At 56.5% G+C, this 19,059-nt stretch overlaps 1 protein-coding gene across 13 annotated transcripts in view; it reads right to left on the reverse strand.

Annotated features, from left to right (window-relative positions):
• Positions 1-19,059, reverse strand: part of TRIM67 (tripartite motif containing 67) — a 50,268-nt gene continuing 31,209 nt past the window's right edge. For 2 of the 13 annotated variants that reach the window (XM_060035077.1, XM_060035074.1), the window contains 9 exons: positions 16,303-16,398; positions 14,591-14,713; positions 13,401-13,511; positions 11,822-11,981; positions 10,182-10,327; positions 7,255-7,393; positions 5,861-6,164; positions 3,964-4,126; positions 1-2,816 (listed from right to left, as the gene is read on the reverse strand). In XM_060035077.1, coding sequence (XP_059891060.1) covers positions 2,751-2,816; positions 3,964-4,126; positions 5,861-6,164; positions 7,255-7,393; positions 10,182-10,327; positions 11,822-11,981; positions 13,401-13,511; positions 14,591-14,713; positions 16,303-16,398 — 1,308 coding nt within the window. In that variant the 3' untranslated portion in view covers positions 1-2,750. Of the gene's footprint in view, positions 2,817-3,963; positions 4,127-5,860; positions 6,232-7,240; positions 7,394-10,181; positions 10,328-11,078; positions 11,091-11,821; positions 11,982-13,400; positions 13,512-14,590; positions 14,714-16,302; positions 16,399-19,059 lie in introns of all 13 variants that reach the window. The other 11 variants (XM_060035078.1, XM_060035073.1, XM_060035081.1 and 8 more) reach the window with 10 other exon arrangements.

Raw genomic sequence — 19,059 nt, forward strand, 5'->3', positions numbered from 1 at the left:
GGGGCATTATTTACAATATAAGGGAACTTGACACTGTAAATTACTTTGAATTCCTTTCTCACCGAAACTGCTTGATAGGCGAATACCAAGTTATCCGTCAGCCAGCCCGACCAAAGCATCATCTTGATATCGTTTTTTATGTACAAACATGTCACCGCATTGTAAAGGAACAGGGAATTCGATGGCAAATGAGAAGCCCGTGACCTGTCGCTTCTACTCTGAATCCCAGGCTTCTCGAGAGGGTGACCCAAGGCCATGAGTTGTTGACGAGTCCCTTGTTCAGTCTGCTGGTTCCTCAAGAACACGGGTGTGCCGCACGGACCTGCCTTCTCCCCGAGGTCCGTTCTGGTTCCTAGAAGGTGTTTTGTGCTGAGGACAGGAGAGGTGGCTGTAGGACAGCCTGACGCGGTCCCCAGTATCCGCCGTATTGCTTCTGGGCCCCTGGAGGAGTTGGGAAAGGCACGTGCTCACCGGCTCGCCACTCACAGCCCCTCTGGCCGCCGCGGCCGTGGGGAGAGAGTCCCGGTGGCTTCTCTCTGAGCCGCAGGTCATGTTCTCCCTAAAGAGGCTTCCCTTCTCCCTTTCCCATTCTCCCTCTGACCGAGGTGCTGGCTTTCCGAAGGCTGGTACCAAGTCCAGGCTGATGCCCAGGAGCTCCTCCCCGAAGACGCAGGGCCAGGGCCGCATGGTCACACGGCTTCCATGATCCTGGGAGCTCCCCAGGCTTTCACCCAGACTCCACCGAAAAGAGCCAATTCCAACGGCCCGGCCCGCCTCGGGACCGACAAGCTCATCTTTCCCAAAAGACACATCCCAAAGCCGACCTCTGGCCCTGCCGGCCACGGCTCCCTTGGCCCCGGGAAGGCTGTGCCTCCTCTGGTTCCTCCAACCTTCAGGAACCTTCCATACCCTCCAAGCCGAGGCTGCCGTGGCCGTGGCCCAGGAGTGAGACGGAAGGGCAGTGGAAGCGGAGACGGGGCAGGCGGCCGGGGCGCCGGGCCATGCGCATCACCTGCTGGGCTCTGGCCGGGGCTTCGGGGCGGGATGCGGGAGTGCCCTGGGAGCCACCTGCCGGACGACGAGGACGGGGCAAGACCTCGACTCCACCGAGCAGGTGGTTGCCAGGACCTGGGCGGCGGGGGCTTGAACACAGCACCAGGCGGCTCCTGCAGACGCGGGGCAGCCGGCCTCGCAGGCCACCCCCCATCTGGGAGCGGGAGCTTGAGGTAGGATTGTCGGATCTGCTGAATAGAGGGTAGGATTTGCACAGCACTGGCCGGGCTGACTCAGAAAGCAAGTGCAGCGTCTAAACTAGCAGGTAGAAGTGAGTGAACTGAGTAAACACAGTTGGTGCCGGTTTCCGGGCTAAGTTTTATAAAAATCCAATCCAGCAAATAGACAAGTTACCCCTCGACCTCAAAAGAATGCTTGATAAAATATATTCTTTTAAAAAGGAGAGAGAACGGCGTACTACCAGTTGGAGATGGAGGCGGTGGAGGTCAAGGAAGAAGAGACCCGGGAGGAGGGGGAGGGGCTCCGGGGCCAGGACGGCGGCCGGCTCCGGGCTCAGACCCTGCAGCGGGCTGCGGACTCAAGGGAGGTTAGTGTTCCCAGCAGGCAGGGGAGGGCTCACCCCAGAGCCCCGCCCTGGCCACGTGGACTCCGCACACCCGGGCTGGCGGGCAAGCAGGGAGACCAGGAACATGACGTCATCTGTTTCCTGCCTCCTGCAGAGTCCTGCCCGCCGCCCCGTCAGGGCAGAGCCTCCCCTGCCATCGGGGCCACCTTTTGCTCTCATGATGCGTTCACGTTGACAGTAGATGGTCTCAAAGTGAAGGTGGACTGAGTATAAGAGACTTCCCCAGGGACTCCCATCTCATACGCTCATGAGTCTGAGAGCCTCCGAGCTCGGAAGAGTTAACAGGTTTGCAGCGAACGTCGTGGGAAGCCAGCTCCCGAAAAAGCCATCACCAGGTGGAGACTCTTCACATAGTGATTCAGATTCCAGTGTTTTCTTTTGTGTTTAAGAACTGAGTGAATTGTAGCAGACTGGTGTGTGTGTGTGTGTGTGTGTGTGTGTGTGTGTGTGTGTGTGTAAGAGAGAGAGAGAGAGGTTGGTGGACTAATGAAGGACCTAAGGAAACTATTTTAAAAAGTTCTCAACAGTTCAACGAGAGCGGCAAAGATCATGAAGAATGATTAACATCCCTCTCTATCCATCCTGGATTAGGCCTGCAAGTGGCATAACGTACTGAAGACTCCAGAACCGAAAAGCTAAAGGATAACAACGTTTCCTGGCAGAGATGGGAACCTGCACCCTTGGTTCTCTGAAGGAGCGGAGTCCAGCAAAGACTTGACACTGAGGCCACGAGATTCCCGAGCGCCTCCCGCCGCCTCCTGCTCTCAGGATTCACGTCTCAGAGCCTGCTCTCCTCTTGCCCCCCAAAAAGACAAGCTTCTAAATCGGAGGGCAGGAAACAAAATGAAACCCCGAACACTTCCTTGCTCCCTTGAGAAAGGTCCCTCTTCGTATTTGTAACGGCCGGTGGAACGAGGGGAAACACACTCCCGTGTTCACCACTGACTGGGGCCTCCGTGCGCACAGCCTGCAGATCGTTCTCCGTCCCCCAAAGAAAGCGGGTCTCTGAGATGCTCCGTGGCTGCTGGGCTGCACCCAGGATGTGGCTGTGCTGCCCTCAGGGTTATGTGAGTGCAGTGAGGGGCAGCCGTGCAGAGCAGGGCCTGGGAGGCTAGTTGCCCGGCAGCTTTGGCCGCCCCAGGTTGGTTGGCACTTCCAATCCCGTGTGCAGGGTGACCTGGAAAAGAAGATGCGGTGAGCGAGGGCGGGAGCTGCCGCCCGTGAACCCTGAGCGCAGACAGCTCAGCAGCTGTGCCGCCCTCTGCCCCGGGATCCCCACGGGCGGCAGCCCGCCTCCTCTGTGCTGTGGAGTCAGCTGTTTATCAGGCTCGTCCTCACTGACATCGGGCCCGGGAGTCTGCCCCAGGAGCTGGTCGTTGCCTCTTTCACGCCGCCCCCGCTGCCGGGAGCCCCAGCAAGGCTGATGCTCTCTTACAGTCGGGGGACTAGGGCTCCGGGTTTACATGCGTTTCTGCTTTCTTTCCATGGCCCTCTTTCCTCTCCTACATCTGTTCTATGAACGCTGTGGAAGAACAGCCCATATTTCAGGCTGCCTCAAAGCCCTTTTGCAAGGACTGGAGGTACAAATCAATCAGTAGGTGACAGTATTCAGGGTCAGTGGGCACCGCGAAGCAGGCCTGCCCCCCACCCCATATACCTCCCGGGGGGAGGAGCAGTGTGCCGGGAACAAAGGCTGGCAGCCTGCTCCACGCTGCTCTCCAAGCTTCCCTCACCCCCTCACCGGGCTCCCATTTTGCCTCTGGGTGTGTCGGGCCTCCTGGGCCGGCGGTACCCCCGCAGCCCCCAGGACTGGGCCTGGCCCTGAGGGGCTGCCTGCTTCACGCAGGAGCCAGAGGGACAGGGAGGGTGAGAGGGAACCCTTAGGAGAGGTCCCGCCTCAGTTCGGTCTCTCCTCTCGGGGGAAAGCCACGTGGAGGCCCGGCACACCCCGGGCCATCGGGGCCCACACCGGGCAGGGGCACCGACTTTCCTCTCTCCCAGAACATGGAAGCAGGACTTGCCTCCCTCCTTCACCCTCCCTGGCCCTCTCCACCCTGCCTGTCACCCGCCCCCTCCACACCCCGCCCCGAAGCCGCCACCTAGAGCCTCTGCTCCTTTCAAGCGGACAAGCAAGAAAACATCACGCGGGAGAGGAGCGTCTCCAGGGGATGCCCAGGTGGGCCGGTGGGTAAGCTCCCTGCCTGGACGGCACCGCGGGCGGCTTCTTTAGAGCCCCCTTTGCCCAGCGCACTTTGGAGGCCCACGGGCAGCGGGGCCGGGGCCGGGGGCAGCAGACGGGCCCTGGCCTGGAGGGTGCGCGGTACCTGCACGTTGCGGTTGAGGCTGAGGGCCGGCATGAAGACCCCGTCCACGTGGCTGAAGGCCGTAGGGCCCTGCTGCTGTCCGTTGATGAAGAAAGTCAGGGTGTGCTCGTTCAGGTCCAGTAGCACGCCCACGGTGGCCCCCTTGCACACGCCGCCTTCCGTCCTGGGAAGAGGAGCCCGGCACGTAGGTGAGGACGGGAGGATCCCCGAAAGGATGCTGTGGGTACCCTCGCCTAAAAACACAGCCCCCGCGGCGGGGCAGGGCGCTGGCCATCCCACGGTGACCCGCGGCACAGGGCGTGCGTCGTGACGCTCCTGACACCTGCTGCGAGGCTCCATTTCGTGGTGGCTGGGATTCGCCTCCACCGGGCGGGGCCGGTCCTTAGGCGGGCAGCACCGGGGCGGGCGGGCCGAGGCCGTCGGACCGTCCCCTCCCTTGGCTGGGGCTGAGGTCGGCCGGCCTTGCCACTGGCTGCTCTGCTCGGATCACCAAACCATCCTTGTCCTTTCCTGACTGGGAATGAGCTGGTCAGCTGGAGGCTGATGGTGGGCTGGGAGCACGGGAAACGGCGAGCAGCGCTCGCTGGGAGTTTTCAGAGGGCAGGTTTCCCGGAGGGTGAGCCGGGCCCCCCAGGGCAGGAGCCCGCCGGTGGGGAAGGGAACTGGCAGCGGGCCTGTTGGTGCTGTTCAGATGCTGACCACCAGGTGGCGGTAATGACCCGCCCAAGCGGCAGCCTCCCCCGGGGTCCCCCGGCCCAGCCCCGACCGTTCCGCCCCGCCCCTGCCCCCCGGAACTGGAGCCGGCATCCTGAGTTAAACCCTGACACCGCCTCTAATGAGTCCTGTGACTTGAGCATCAACCTTACGCCCCAATCTCATAATCTGCAAAATGGCGATCACAGTCGCATTTTCCCAGGGCCCAGATGGAACCGTAGGAGCCAGGGGCTTCCCACAGCATGGGGCACAAAGAAAGCTCCGCACCTGCTCTCTCTTGTTACGCCCGTCCCAGTGTATCTGGGCGCCTGCGTGGCCTAAGCAAGTAGAGACGGAGCTGCTGGGCCCAGACTCGGCCCCTGCACGGTCTGTTAGCAGGCCGTCCTTAGCGCCCGCGCACGGCTGCCTCTGGAGAGACGGTCACTGCCAGTGAAAAGGCAGGTGGGAGGGTCCGATCGGCCTCCACCCCCCCCAACCCCGCCCCGAGGATCCTCGGGCAAGTCCCTGCCCCAGACCAGGACCCCTGGGGCCAGTTGCAGAGCTGCAGGTGGGCCCAGAGCACCGAGAGCCCCCAGAGCTGACCTTGCCCAGCGCTGGCGTGCAGGGAGGTCGGCCTCTCGGGGCCCCTCGCCTCTGCCGCTGGGGAGAAGGCCCTCAGCAGACTGGGAAGGCAACCCCACAGCAAGCAGGCAGCTCTGAGGGTCACAACCCTCCACTTGTGGGCTCCTTGGCCAGGGCAGCCCCAGAGGGCCCGTCCCCCCAGCATGGGAGTTTCCCGTGTCCAGCCTGGTGACACCACTGCCGGGGCCGGGCTCAGGGTGAGGCAGTGCTGGGGGTGCCCGGGACAGAGCCACCAGCAAGGAGCGCCCCAAGGGTGCCGCACCTCCCGCCGGGCTGATTCACAGCCCTGCTGGGCTGACGGGTGTGGAGGAAAGCAGAGGGGAGGGGCGGCGGAACCCAGGCGCGGGGCTCGCTGAGCGGCCTGCACCCCCGCTGGCTCTGCTGTGCTCTAGACTCTGTCCGATCCGCCCCCTGCGCTGCGGGCCAGCGCTCGCTTCTCCCTGGAAGCTGGACGCCAAAGTGGCCGAAAACACCGCCCGCCATTCCTGACCCTGGAACGTGGGAACAGCAGGAGGGCTCTCATCCCTAAGCCCCGCGACAGGGAGGCCGGGCGCCCACGCACCTGTTGGTGTGGGAGCTGCAGTGCATGAACCAGCTGCGGTTGCTGTCCACGTACATGGCCCAGGCCTTGTCGTCCTTGCCCAGCATCATGTCCTTGCCCACGCTGGCCCTGGCCACCCCGAAGGCGGGGTCCGGGTGGTTGTCGTAGCGGTCCACGTGCAGCTCCCAGTAATGCACGCCCTTGGAGAAGGCCGCCGTGCCCAGCACCACCCGGTCATCGTAGCTGCTGCAGGTGGCCGTCTGGTTGTCGTTGGATAAAATGATGTCCCGGTGCCCAGAGTTGGGGTCAAACGTGAACCAGGCCACTGCAAAGGAAGGGGCAAGAGGCGCAGGGTGAGTGGCAGCCTGTGACCTGGGCTCGGAGACACAGACCTGCTGGCATCTCTCAGGAAGCGGGCACCCAGTGTCGAATGTTCTTCCCTGTGCGATTCACACACACACACACACATACACACACACACACACTCTCACGTTCCCTCCTCTGTGTTCATCCAAGATCCCAATCCCATGAGCCCAACCTTGCCAAGGAACACAGACATTCAGGCCCCCGGTCTAAATGCTCTCGTGGAATCTTGGTTTCTAAGCCCCTTCTGCACGCTTCGGGCACTGTTATGAGTGAGGGGGAGTAGATATCCAGACCCCACCTCGTGGGAGGGGGATTTGAGACGCAGAGAGGTGAAATGAGGTCACCAAAGCCCCAGAGCTCCAGGCTCCGCTTCACAGCCCGCTGGCAGGCGAGGGCCCCCGTGGGCACACAGCTGGTGAACCCATCTGGGGGGGGGGGGGAAGCATCATCTGCTCCTGTCCCTGGGAGACAGTCCAGGCTGTCACGTGTTCCCCAGAGGACGTGCTGGGATAAACAATGACACTAAACACAGGGCTGGCACCGTCCTGGGACCCCTACATCATCCCTCGACGCTAAGGACTTAGATGATCAAAATCCCGCGGAACGCCGACGTGCTCTTGTTGCCTGAAACCTGAAAGGATGAAGCGCAGTGGGCATGCCTCAGATCTGAGCTCTCGCGCTGGGTATTCGAGGGGTAGGTTCCTCCCTGGCAGCCGCGTGCCTTCTCTTCTCTGGGACCGTCCTACCCGCTCTCGGCCCCTCGGAAGTGGGAGTTTAGCCTCCCTGTGCCTCTCAACTCCTAGCTTCCCTTCCCAGCTCCAGCAAATGGGGTGAAGGAGTGTCTCTTTCCTTCGTGGCTGGGGGGCAGGGAGGTGAGGCACATGGAGCCAAGTGAGCGGAGCAGGGGCGGGGCTGGAAGAGACAGACTCGCCTGTTTCCGCCACTCCCTCACGCTCCCTCTTGAGCAGCTCACAGATTTCCCTTGTCTGTCTGCCCGTCTGTGTGGGTTGGGCCTGAATCTGTTTTCCCCGAGACACCCCAGGGCTCACCGTCGGACGTCTGCAGGACGACGGTCTTACTGTAGGGCCCGACGCCAGAGGAGTTGAAAGCCTTGACCCTGGCATTGTAGGTGCTGTTGAAGTGAAGGCCGTCGATGGTGCACAGGGTCTCCTTGCCGACGTACACCTCCTGGAAGAGACCCAGACGGCTCGTCAGGCGCCTCCGTTATGTGGAAAATTTCTCTTAGCCGCACGGTGACATCAAGAGTGCTAGCATCCCCAAAGAGTTATTAATAAGGAGATTTTGGACACGTGGTGGCCGAGTCTCAGGCCACGTCCAAGTTGGACACAAACTCTTCCTATTGGCTGATGGGCCCTCTCCTGCGAAGGTATGAGGCGCGGTAGCCGGGATGCTGCCTGAGACCATCCTGCCTCCGCAGAGGAGAGGCCGGATGGACAGGACTCTGGAGCCCGGGAGTGGGGCTGCTGAAAACCCCACTTCCTTCTCGATTGGAGTAAGAGAGGATTATTGGTTTCCAGTGGGAAATTAAGTTAGAAAAAACATGGGCTAAGCATCTAAATAAAACAAAACAAAAGATATTTGAAAGGGAAGGGTCATCACACATGATGGGGAAAAGCAGATGGAGGAAGGGCGTGGCCAGGCGCAGGTGGTTCAAGTTGACTTGGCCGTTTCTGGAGTCAGACGGGCACTCCACCTCCTTCCCCGCTTCTCCCACTGCTGAGGCTGCCACCTTCCTCCTCCTTTTGGGACTCCTGGAGCTGCTTTTTTCCTGGCCTCCCCAGAGGGTGGGACATTTCTGCATCGGCCCCCAAAGATCCTTTTCTAGAACATTTACTTTGTTTCCCGTTTCCTTCACACTTACTCTGTCCTATTAACTTCCCCCAGATGCATGGCCTTACACCTCACCTAAGGCATTACATCAGCTTAGTCTAAAACGTCTGCTTGATTACTTAGGGGTGTTTCTCTTCATTTGTTTTTCCAAGTTATTGATAATAGTAGCTGTGTGCCAGGCATTGTATAAGGCATCTTTTCAAAAAACGTTTATTTATTTATGTTATTATTATTTTGGCTGCAGCAGGGTCTTAGTTGTGGCACGCAGGACCTTCATTGCGGCCTGCGGACTTCTCAGTTGCGGCATGCATGCAGGATCTAAGGATGGAACCCGGGACCCCTGCACTGGGAGCACGGAGTCTTACCCGCTGGACTGCCAGGAAAGTTCCTGTATAAGACATCTTCATCCTCATACAACCCTGGAACATTGCTATTATTTTCATTATTTTATTCACAAGGATACTCAGAGAAGGTAGGCAACTTGCCCAAGATCACAGTTAATCCGTTTAGAAGCCAGCGTTCAAATCCAGGTCTGTCTGCATTCAGCGTCCACACTTTTCCCACTATAACCCATGGTTTCTCATAAATTCTAGCCCTCGGGTGGAGCTTTTGTTAGTGGTCATGCTTCAAAGGGGAGAAGCCATCTTCAGTTCAGCCCTGTGGCTGCTTCTTTGATTTTTATTTTTTAAAGATTTATTTATTTATTTTATATTTAGTTTTGGCTGCATTGGGTCTTCGTTGCAGCGTGCGGGCTTTCTCTAGTTGTGGCGAGTGGGGGCTACTCTTCGTTGCGGTGCGCGGGCTTCTTATTGCAGTGGCTTCTTTTATTGTGGGGCACGGGCTCTAGGTGTGCGGACTTCAGTTGTTGTGGCACGCGGGCTCAGGAGTGTGGCTCGCGGGCTCTAGAGGGCTTAGTTGCTCCACAGCATGTGGGATCTTCCCATTGGCAGGCGGATCCTTAACCACTTCGCCACCAGGGAAGTCCTGGCTGCTTCTTTTAATATCTCAAACAGTCTCCTCTTTCCTCCCGTTTCAAAACCATAAGCTCTCCTCCCGGTTTCTGGTTAGTCAGGGAGCTCTGTCAGTTCCTAGCTCATTTGCACGACCGGAACGGCTGAGGTTCTGGACCCGGTTTGTGACCCACTATTCCTGGCCAAAGCAACCTCAGCTTCTCACTAAAGAGCCCATATCTCCAGGGACTCAATTATTCCCAAGGGAGTACTGCAGTGATTTCCCCAACTCTGAAATTCTTGAAACAAGACAAGACAAGACATAGGCATCAATCCAGTTGAGGGAAACAAAGAGAATATTGACCGTTGGCAAGAGACGTTGAATGGGTGCCACTTCCCAGGAGAAGAAGTGTGAGAATTGTTATGGTTGCACTGGTTTGTTAGAACGAGTCTTTATTTAGTCTCTCGGGGACAGAAAGGTGGAGCTCTCAGCAGACCCCGAGTTTGTACGCCCTGGTGTTCCTGTCAGCACAACGACTGGACGGGAGCCTGAACTTCACTGTGTGCCGTCTCGCGGTAGAGATGCGTTAGGGCGCTGGCTTGGGGTGGGGAGCCGTCCAGGTTTGCTACCACGGGCCGAGACTAGAAGACGCACTTGTGACTCGCTAAGCGTATTTACTGTCCACACAGATTTCATCATTTGGGACATGAACGTAGACGGTCACCCCAACCCAACAAATATTTCTCAGGTGTCTTCCCACCTTGCCAGGTGAACTAATCACTGAACTGGGCAAGGCAGGTGTGAAGGAACCTCGAGGGGGTGGGGAGAGGCTTCGGGGTGCTGGGTGGGAGGGTGCTGACCAGATACCACTGCGCTGCTGGGTCGACTGGGAAGTGGGTACCGCGGGGGACACCTTTTTGGAGCTCTACCTCGGCCTCCGACCTGTGTCAGTCTTCACAGAAAAACCATCCAGAACTTTCTGTGGCCGCCGCCTCTGCCTGCCCAGACCCAGCCCTCGGTAGAGAAGCCCCACATCCCATGAGCCCGGGCCCACTTGCTCTGCGTCCTGGGGGCCGATGCCCTCGCTGGTGGCATCAGAGCTAAGGGCAGCCCCCTGGGCTGGTGCAGAGGCTGGGACAGCGCAAGTTCCCCCCGGCAAGCAGCGGGGCCTCACCCGGAACTGGCCCCCGTCTCCGTCGTCCAGCTCCAGGATGTAGCCGTCCACGGTGCTGTGGGTGAAGGGCGGCGTCCTCCAGGCCAGCGTGACACTGTTGTTCCGGGTGCAGCACTTCTCCAGCTGCAGCAGGGGCACGGGCGGCACTGTGACGGGGACAGGTGGGCTTTAGTGCACAAACCCCTGCAGGGCACAGGGAGGCCGCGTGGACCCGGCCGCACCCCAGGAGGAAAGGTGGCCACCCTGCGTCCCTCCTGGCTGCTCGTGGGCGCAGCTCAGTGTGCTTCTCAACCCTGGACAGGGGTCCTGGGATCTGGGGCAGGGAGAGGCCTGGCAGGTGCCTCCACTCCTCTGGGTCTGGAGCCCTGAGGAAGAGCTGCCCCTTGCCCACCTGCCCACTAAGAACCACTGGTTTTGGCTCGGCCCCATGAGCAGCTGGTGAGGACTTGCAGCCCGGCCTCTGCGGACCCTCTGCACAGGGCGGCAAGCAGCTGGGGCCCGGAAGATGCTCTCGGGGGCGGGAAGGGCAAAATGCAAAGACCCACTGAGACCTTTGTCTGGAAGCGTTTTAAAGGCCCAGGGAACTAGATCCCGGAAGGAGAGGCCATCTTACAGTATCAGGCAGTCAACCCGTGGAATTAGGGATTTGAGTCAAGTGTATCCTAAGTTCGATTAAGGTGAGACTGGGAGGTGCAAACTGAGTATGGGAGAAAGCACAGAGATGCACAAGAGACTGGGTGTCTCTGGTTTAAAAATGGCCATGCATTTTGAAGTAAGGATTTTCCTGAGTTCACAGATTCTGTAGGTGTGGCACTCAGCCCTTGGACATATGGGTCTAAAAAAACCAAAGAGCTTCATTCCCCCTCCTGAATGTACCCTTAACGTCTCTGGAGAGGCAGGGGGACGTCACTTGCTAATTTTGTAACCTGGGGAAAGCTATGCAAACTTTACTTAACCCTTAGCTCGTGTCCCCCGTGGGTCTCTGAACTCACCGCTACGATCCACCACGTTCTCCCGCCTGCTCTCACCTCTGACCTTCTCGCTCTTCTTGGAACACAGAACACTTATACCTGCCTCGGGGCCTTTGCACTCACCACCCCTCGGCCTTCTGGAATGTTCTTCCCTTACATTTCTTTCCTCCTCACCTCAAAATATCTCCCCCCCCACACCCATGTCTACTAATGCCCCCTTCTCAAAAGGCACCTTGTTTGTCCCACCTGCCACTATCAGTTTACATTACACTACCTGTTGTATTGTATTATCGATGTGTTGTCTATTTCTTTCTCTGACTATCAGCTCCGTCTAGTGAGGGAGTCTGTACACTTGCTCACGGCTGTGTCCTGAGCACCTGGGATGGTGCCCGGCACGTGGTAGACACTCAACAGGTGTCTCAGAATGAACAAATGATCCTCTTTCACAAATGGGAAAAGTTTGGCCCAGGCTGGGTGCTACCCACAGAGGTCACCCAGCTCGAGGGTTGCTGAGCTGGGATGTGAACCCAGGTCTGTGACTCAGGCGTCCCTCCCTCCCACTCTGGGTCACACCAGTGTCCCAAGTCTTCTGAGGGCACTAAGCTGCGCTGCAGAGTGGATGCCTCTTCCAGAAGCAGCATCACCTGAACTGGGCCAACCACGGCTCACCCCTACATTTCATCTGAATGAAGTCCAGCTGGTGGATGGCCTGCAGCAGTGGCCCGCTGTCCAAGGTCAGTTCAAACTCTGCAGACACCTTCGGCTCCAGGGCACCTTTGACCCACTGCTCTTGAGACACCTGGACACGCTTGATCAGGGCGTCCGAGATCTTAAAGGAAGCACAGAGTTTAGGGTTTCCACGTGCAAAGGGAAAATAACGTAGCAGGGGGTAAGGAAGGGACAGGGACTTTGTGGGCTCAGGGGGCCGCGGTGGCTAAGCGCGCCCACTCACGCCCTGGCAGAGATCATCTTTTAACAGCTTAGTCATGTTAAACGTAAAGAAGCACTTGCTGTTTCAGGCTAAACCCTTTTGCGAAGCAAATGATACTTTTTAAAAGAATTCTTTTACTTTATTTATTTATTTTGGCCGCACTGCGCGTCATGCGTGGTCATTCCCGACCAGGGATCAAAACCACGCCCCCTGCAGTGGAAGCGCGGAGTTCTAACCAGCGGACCGCTAGGGAAGTCCAGTACTTTTTTTTTTTTTTGCGGTACGCGGGCCCCTCACTGCTATGGCCTCTCTCGTTGCGGAGCACAGGCTCCGGACGCGCAGGCTCAGCGGCCATGGCTCACGGGCCCAGCCGCTCCACGGCATGTGGGATCTTCCCGGACTGGGGCATGACCCCGTATCCCCTGCATCGGCAGGCAGACTCTCAACCACTGCACCACCAGGGAAGCCCAGTACTTTTAAAATACACAAAAACAGTCTTCACTCTACCTCTTTTGCTAGATCCAGCACTTTGCAAATTGAAACATACTAGTGGTTTGTCCCAGGGTCTGAAAGCAGCTCGTTCATCCCCAGGAGCGTGAAGCTCCCTCCCTCCCTCTGTGTTTCCTCCACGTTGTGCTGCAGCTTCTGCTCCAAACTCTCACTGCATCAAACCCACAGCTCTGTTCTCCTCTGCTGGCAAGTCCTGCTCATTCAGACATTTGCACGTGTCCCTGTAGAGCCATGGCTCCATGCACCCTTGCTGGGGACCAGTCCAGGAGATTCATCATGTCCCCCAGAGACGGAGGACAGAGCTTCCGTCTGAATCACACACATGATCCCAAGAGGTGTTCGTGACCCCGAGTCAGACTGGCTGCTGGAAGGATGCCCAGCAAGGCTGCACTGGCTTTGCAGGCAGCGGTCACGTGCCCAGACCTGCAGGACTCCGCACCCTGAGGGAACGGGTCACGTGGATTCTTCTGACTCACTTCGTCCTGTGCAATCTTTCCAGCTTGATTGGCAAAGACTGTCTTTTCTCATCTGTGGGGAAAATGTTGAACTGGGGTTTCAAGTCGAGGCACGAAAGCACGGCATTTCAGCCCTAGGGATTATGATGTTTGATCTCCTCATTTAAGGATGACACAGAGCCAGGGTCACAGCTAGTGAGACGCAGAGCTAAGAAGAGAACCTAGGTCTTCTGGAATCGCTGAGCACAGGAGATTCTGCTCAACTCCAAGCCGGTGGGAGGGACCTTCCTAGAACCTCGGCTAGTCTGGGGCATGGCAGTGGATTTGGAGGAACGATGCCCAGCCTGCTCACCTGCAGAAACCCGGACGGGTCGTTCTCCTTGATCACCTCCAGGCAGTACTCCATCAGCCCCGTGGACTGGCGCAGCTTCAGCGTGCAGTGATTGATCTGGTCCCAAACCATCTGCCACGAGAAGTATCCCTAGTAACTGTCTCATCGAGGAACAGCAGCCTGGCTGCAGCGGCAAGCGCATGGGTCCCGGCTGCCTTGCACCCTCTCCTGCTGCTGCTGTGTTCCTGAGCTCCACGTGCCCTCGTTACGTGGGCGGTAAATGGACCCACTTCCCAACAAGCAGGGTCGCCACACCCCACAGAGCAAACTTCCTGAACTCTGGCTAGAGAAGCAGAGAACGTGCACCCCCTGAAACCCTCCTAGTGACCGATGCCCCAGTCTCACGCGTTGGGTGGAAACTCAAGGGGCTCGGCTGCTTTGCATGTAAACCATGGATCGTCCCCAACACACACTCCTTTCCTTGAAAGTAACATTTCCTGATTCAGTTGGGAAATGTCTGTAGAACAGATCGAGCCCAGACAATGAGGTGAGTAGTTTCTGTCAAGGCAGGGTGTTCACGGGGCACCTGCCTGGCCCGGGGACCCAGTGCCGAGTGGGGGAAGCCTCCCCCTGCCGCGGTGGCCACTGGCTGTGGTGTCCCTGCTGACCACTGCGAGCACCAGACATCAGAAAGCCCGAAGAAGGGGGAGAGCCGGAGCCTTGTCACCCGCCGTGGCCACCTCTGCTCTGCAAGATGAGAACAGGCAGTGTCCCTTCGACAGAAAACAGGGGCCGGGAGAAGATGGGAGAGAGTGGCCTTCTGACTGAAAACAGCAGGATTCAGGCATCTCCCTCCAGCTTTGGAGGGAGAGCAGGGGTGCTGATCGCTTCAGGGAAAGTGACACAAGTGTATGTAGGTCCCGGGCCAACTTGCTCAGCCCTTCCTCTCCCCATTCATTCATTCATTCGTTCGTTTATTCATTCGCTCGTTCATTCATTCGTTCGTTCATTCATTAATTCGTTCGTTCGTTCATGCATTCATTCATTCGTTTGTTCATTCCTTCATTTGTTCATTCATTCGTTTGTTCGTTCGTTCATTCATTAGTTTGTTCACTCAACTAACATTGACCCAGAGCCTACACTGCGTGCTCCCCCGAGCTCGGCTCAGAGGCCGTGATGGGACCGAGGGCATCGGCCGCCCGGGGACCCACCTTCAGCTTGTTCTCCCTCTCTTTGGTAATCTTGGTAAGCAGCTTGGCTTTCTGCCGGGTTAGAGCATCAACCAGCGCGTCACACTGAGCCACCAGGCAGGCCTCGTGGTCCAGGCCGTTCTCCTGCGGGATGCACAGAGCTTTAGGGAGAAGACACGCGGAAACGTGGCCAGCACGAGAGACACAGGGGCACACCAGCAAGCTCGTCCCGGGGTGAGCTGTCCCGTTATTGAACTGGAAACAGTGCACATGTGAGTCTCAGCACATCTACAGGATGGAGTGAATCAGAGTCATCCAAACCATGAGGGTTTGTGAGGGTTTTCAACGCCACGGGAAAAGCTCGTGAGAGAGACCGAAGAAGCAGAAGAGCAGCTGCAAGCGTGTGCAGCGTAACCGCACACTGCACGTGCATGTGTGCGTGTAAAGCAGTGGAGCAACATGTCAAAACGGCGAGGGCGTCACCTCAGGGGCTGAGATATTGGTGAACTTTTCTTACTTCTGTCTGTTATTCTCTACTTTTCAAAATTTCTATAACATACTTTTGCTTTCTCTAATCAGAAAACAGTAAAACAAACAAAACCCACTGTTCTTGCTGTAGGATCTGACTCTCTCAGTTTAAAAAAAAAAAAAAAAAAAAACTTTCAACATCACTCAGGTCAGCCTGGATTCAGACCTCGTGTCATGGGCTGGTGGTGTTCTCTCCCACCCCTGCCCCAAGTGCCTATTTGAAGTCCTAACCCCCAGGACCTCAGAATGGGGCTGTGTTTGGAGACAGGGCCATGAAAGAAGTAAGTTAAATGAGGTCATCAGGCTGGGCCCTGATCCAGCCTGACTGGCGTCCTTACAAGAGGAGATCAGGACACAGACACACACAGAGGGAGGACGGTGTGAGGACACAGGGAGAAGATGGCCATCTGTACACCAAGGAGAGAGGCCCTGGGAGGAGCCATCCCTGCTGACACCTTGATCTTGGACTTCAGCCTCCAGAACCATGAGAAAATAAGTTACTGTTGTTGAAGCCACTCAATCGACGGTACCTTGTTACAGCTGCCCCACCCAACGGATACCTCCGGTGTCCCTGAAACATCAGAACCAGGACAGGAAATGCCTGGCAGCGGAATTCTGTGCTTTCACTTATTAGGAAGAATGGTTTTTATTGGCTGCTTAGGAATTCAGTGCCCTCAGTCCTTTTTCCCATCCAGACACCGGAATGCTCTACGGTTCGTGATCTGTGGGAAAGTTCCCCCACGCGTGCATTTATTTATACGCTGTCTCCCCGACAGACAGAGCTCCTGGGGACAGAGGCTGTGCCTTATAGATCTGCTTCGGGCTTGCGTGTGACGCAGCATGGGTGCTCAGTAAATACATTTGTTTAGTAAATGATGCTTTTATATTTTGATGCGTTGATACAAAAGCACCGCATACAGATACCGCCTAGGGCTACGTGGCCACGCAGAGTGCTGCATTATTTCTGCCCAGTTCTCTTTCTAGGATTCTCTCTGAGTTCATGCAAAATCCCTTTCCTATCAGATGTCACAGGGGTGTCAGTGGATTGAGTGTGTGATGTCCGCAACATCTGAGGCGTGCAGTGGGACAATTAGGCCTTCTCATGTTCAGCACTGAAAAGCGCCTGCCACGGGGCCTTTCCTCTCCTCTGCTAAACTTCACGTACCTCCTGCAGGGACTCCCCTCCCAGCCGGAGCTATGCTCACCTGGATCTGCTGCAGAATGTTCTTCAGCTGAACTAGGAACTCCTTGGCTTCTTTTGCCTTATCGGAAACTCCATTTAAGGCCTGAGACAGTTGGGCCTAAAAGATATCACAGGTTGAAAAGGAAAATTAGGTGTTAAAGGCACTTGGTCTGCACTTCCTCATGAAGGCTTGTGTTTATAAGAGGGTAGAACCCAGGAACCGTCCTCACTTACGAAGGGACCGCTATTGACTCCTGGACTCTATTGCATGTGTTTATTTTTCCAGCAATCATTGATAAAGTGTTGGTTGACCAACACTCTTCTGTCTGGACCCCAAAAGCTGGGTAGAAGTAAGGAGCATTCAGCTAATTGGTTCAGGCTGACAGGACCCAGGACAAGAAGGCAAGCAGAGCCTTGGCTGGGTCTGGCCCCCTCCCCGCTGTAGCAGTTTTGCCCCCCCATCAGTAGGAACTCAGACGCCTATGTGAGGGAATCCCAGGTCCCAGGCCACGCTCTGCCCACCCCACCTCTGCACAGGCGCCTTTTGGCCTGAGCGGGATGGGCGGGGAAAGGAACTGGAAGTGAGCCTGAGCCATATGGACTGGGGGTCCCAAGACATCACGTGGAAGGGGATGATGGTGGCCTCCTCCTTAGCGCTAGGGACTCCTTACCCTGCCCAGTTGTTAGCCTCAGGCTTCTTTTGAATGAAACACATACACACACCATCGAATTTGTCTTCAAAATCTTGCTATTGAATAGACTGGTGCCCTTGATTTTTAACACGACTCATGTTTCAGAGTAAAAAGCTGAGGGCAGAGCAAAAACGGGGCCAGAAAGGCTGGGTCATACCTGCTCTCCACTTTCTTTTTTTAAAAAATTAGAGTATAATAGCTTTACAATGTTGTTTCTGCTGTACAATGAAGTGAATCAGCTGTACTGATACATATATCCCCTCCCTCAGGGACTTCCCTCCCTCCCACCCCGCATCCCACCCATCTGGGTCATCACAGAGCACAGAGCTGAGCTCCCTGAGCTATACAGCAGGTTCCCACTAGCTATCTGTTTTACACATGGTAGTGTATTTATGTCAAACCTAATCTCCCAATTCGTCCCACCCTCCCCTTCCCCGCTGTGTCCACACATCCGTTCACTACGTCTGCATTTCTACTCCTGCCCTGCAAATAGGTTCATCTGTTCCGCTTTTTCTAGATTCCACATATATGCGTTAATATACAATATTTGTTTTTCTCTTTCTGACTTACCTCACGCTGTATGACAGACTCTAGGTCCATCGACATCTCTACAAATGACCCCATTTTGTTCCTTTTCATGGCTGAGTAATATTCCATTAGGTCTCTGCTCAGATACGATCTGTCAGCGGGGCCTCTTCCTTTGCCCTGCTTTATTCTTCATAATGTTCATCACCACCTAACACAGGTTTGCTTCCTGTCTGTCTCTCCTCCCGAAAATGTAGGCTCCCCAGAACAAGGACCTTGCCTGGTTGCTCACATACAGAAAGAGCACCGTGCCCATGGCAGCATGAAACAAATATTGGTTGAATGACTGAGTCAATGAATGTGATTCTTTGGACCATCTCCATGGTTTTCAAAGTGTGGTTCTCAGACTGACAGCATCAGCATCATCCAGGAATTTGTTAGAAACGCAAGTTCTCCAGCCTCACCCCTGTCTTACTGATCAGAAACTGGGGGTGAAGCCCAGGAATCTGTCTTTTAACAAGCTCTCCAGGGGTTTCTGATGCAGTTTGCGATCCGCTGGATGGTACAAACATAGCCACGGAGTGGATGCGGAGACACAGGGAGAAGGAAGGGGCCTCAGACCAGGGTCACCAGCGTTCAAGGTGAGGTCAAGTGAGGTCTGGGCTCTGTCCTGCTGGGAGACAGCTGGGAGCCTCAGGTGTGGCTCAGCGGAGAGGCGGCTTCCGGAGAAGCTCTTCCTTCTTCCACTGGCTTCCCCATGCCCCCCACCTCAGCTGGTGTAGGCCCCTCCCTCCACGGGCACCCGGCGTGGACCACTTTCTGCTGCAATTATCCACGCAGGAAGAATATCCAGTAGACCTTACAGGAACAGCAGCGTGTTCTGTGTCTGCTCTAATCCAGCTGCCACCAGCATGGGTGGCTCTGAGCACTTGAAGGTGGCTAATGTAACTGAGGGACTGGATTTAAATTTTATTTAAAGTTTTTAGCCACCATGTTTGGCCAGTGGCTGCTGTTCTGGGCAGCACAGATCTTTTTTTAATTTTAATTTTTTTTTTTTTTTGCGGTACGCGGGCCTCTCACTGCTGTGGCCTCTCCCGTTGTGGAGCACAGGCTCCGGACACGCAGGCTCAGCGGCCACGGCTCACGGGCCCAGCCGCTCCGCGGCATGTGGGATCTTCTCGGACCGGGGCATGAACCCGCGTCCCCTGCATCAGCAGGTGGACTCTCAACCACTGTGCCACCAGGGAAGCCCTAATTTTTATTTTTAATATTTATTTGGCTGCGTTGGGTCTTAGTTGCAGCGCGTGGGCTGTTGCCCTGTGGCGTGTGGGATCTTAGTTCCCTGACCAGGGATTGAACCCCCGTCCCCTGCACTGGGAGGCAGATTCTCAACCACTGGACCACCAGGGAAGTCCCTGGGTAGCACAGATCTTTGCACCCGTCCTTAGAGGGGTCCAGGTCCTCGGGCAGCTCAGCCTGTCCCTGATAACCGTGCCCAGCAGGAGCCGGAGAGGCCGGCATCCCTCAGGCCCATCATCAGTGCCCAGAAAAGAAGGGCACCT

Source organism: Delphinus delphis, chromosome 16 (genome assembly GCF_949987515.2).
Source record: "Delphinus delphis chromosome 16, mDelDel1.2, whole genome shotgun sequence".
Lineage (NCBI taxonomy): Eukaryota > Metazoa > Chordata > Mammalia > Artiodactyla > Delphinidae > Delphinus > Delphinus delphis.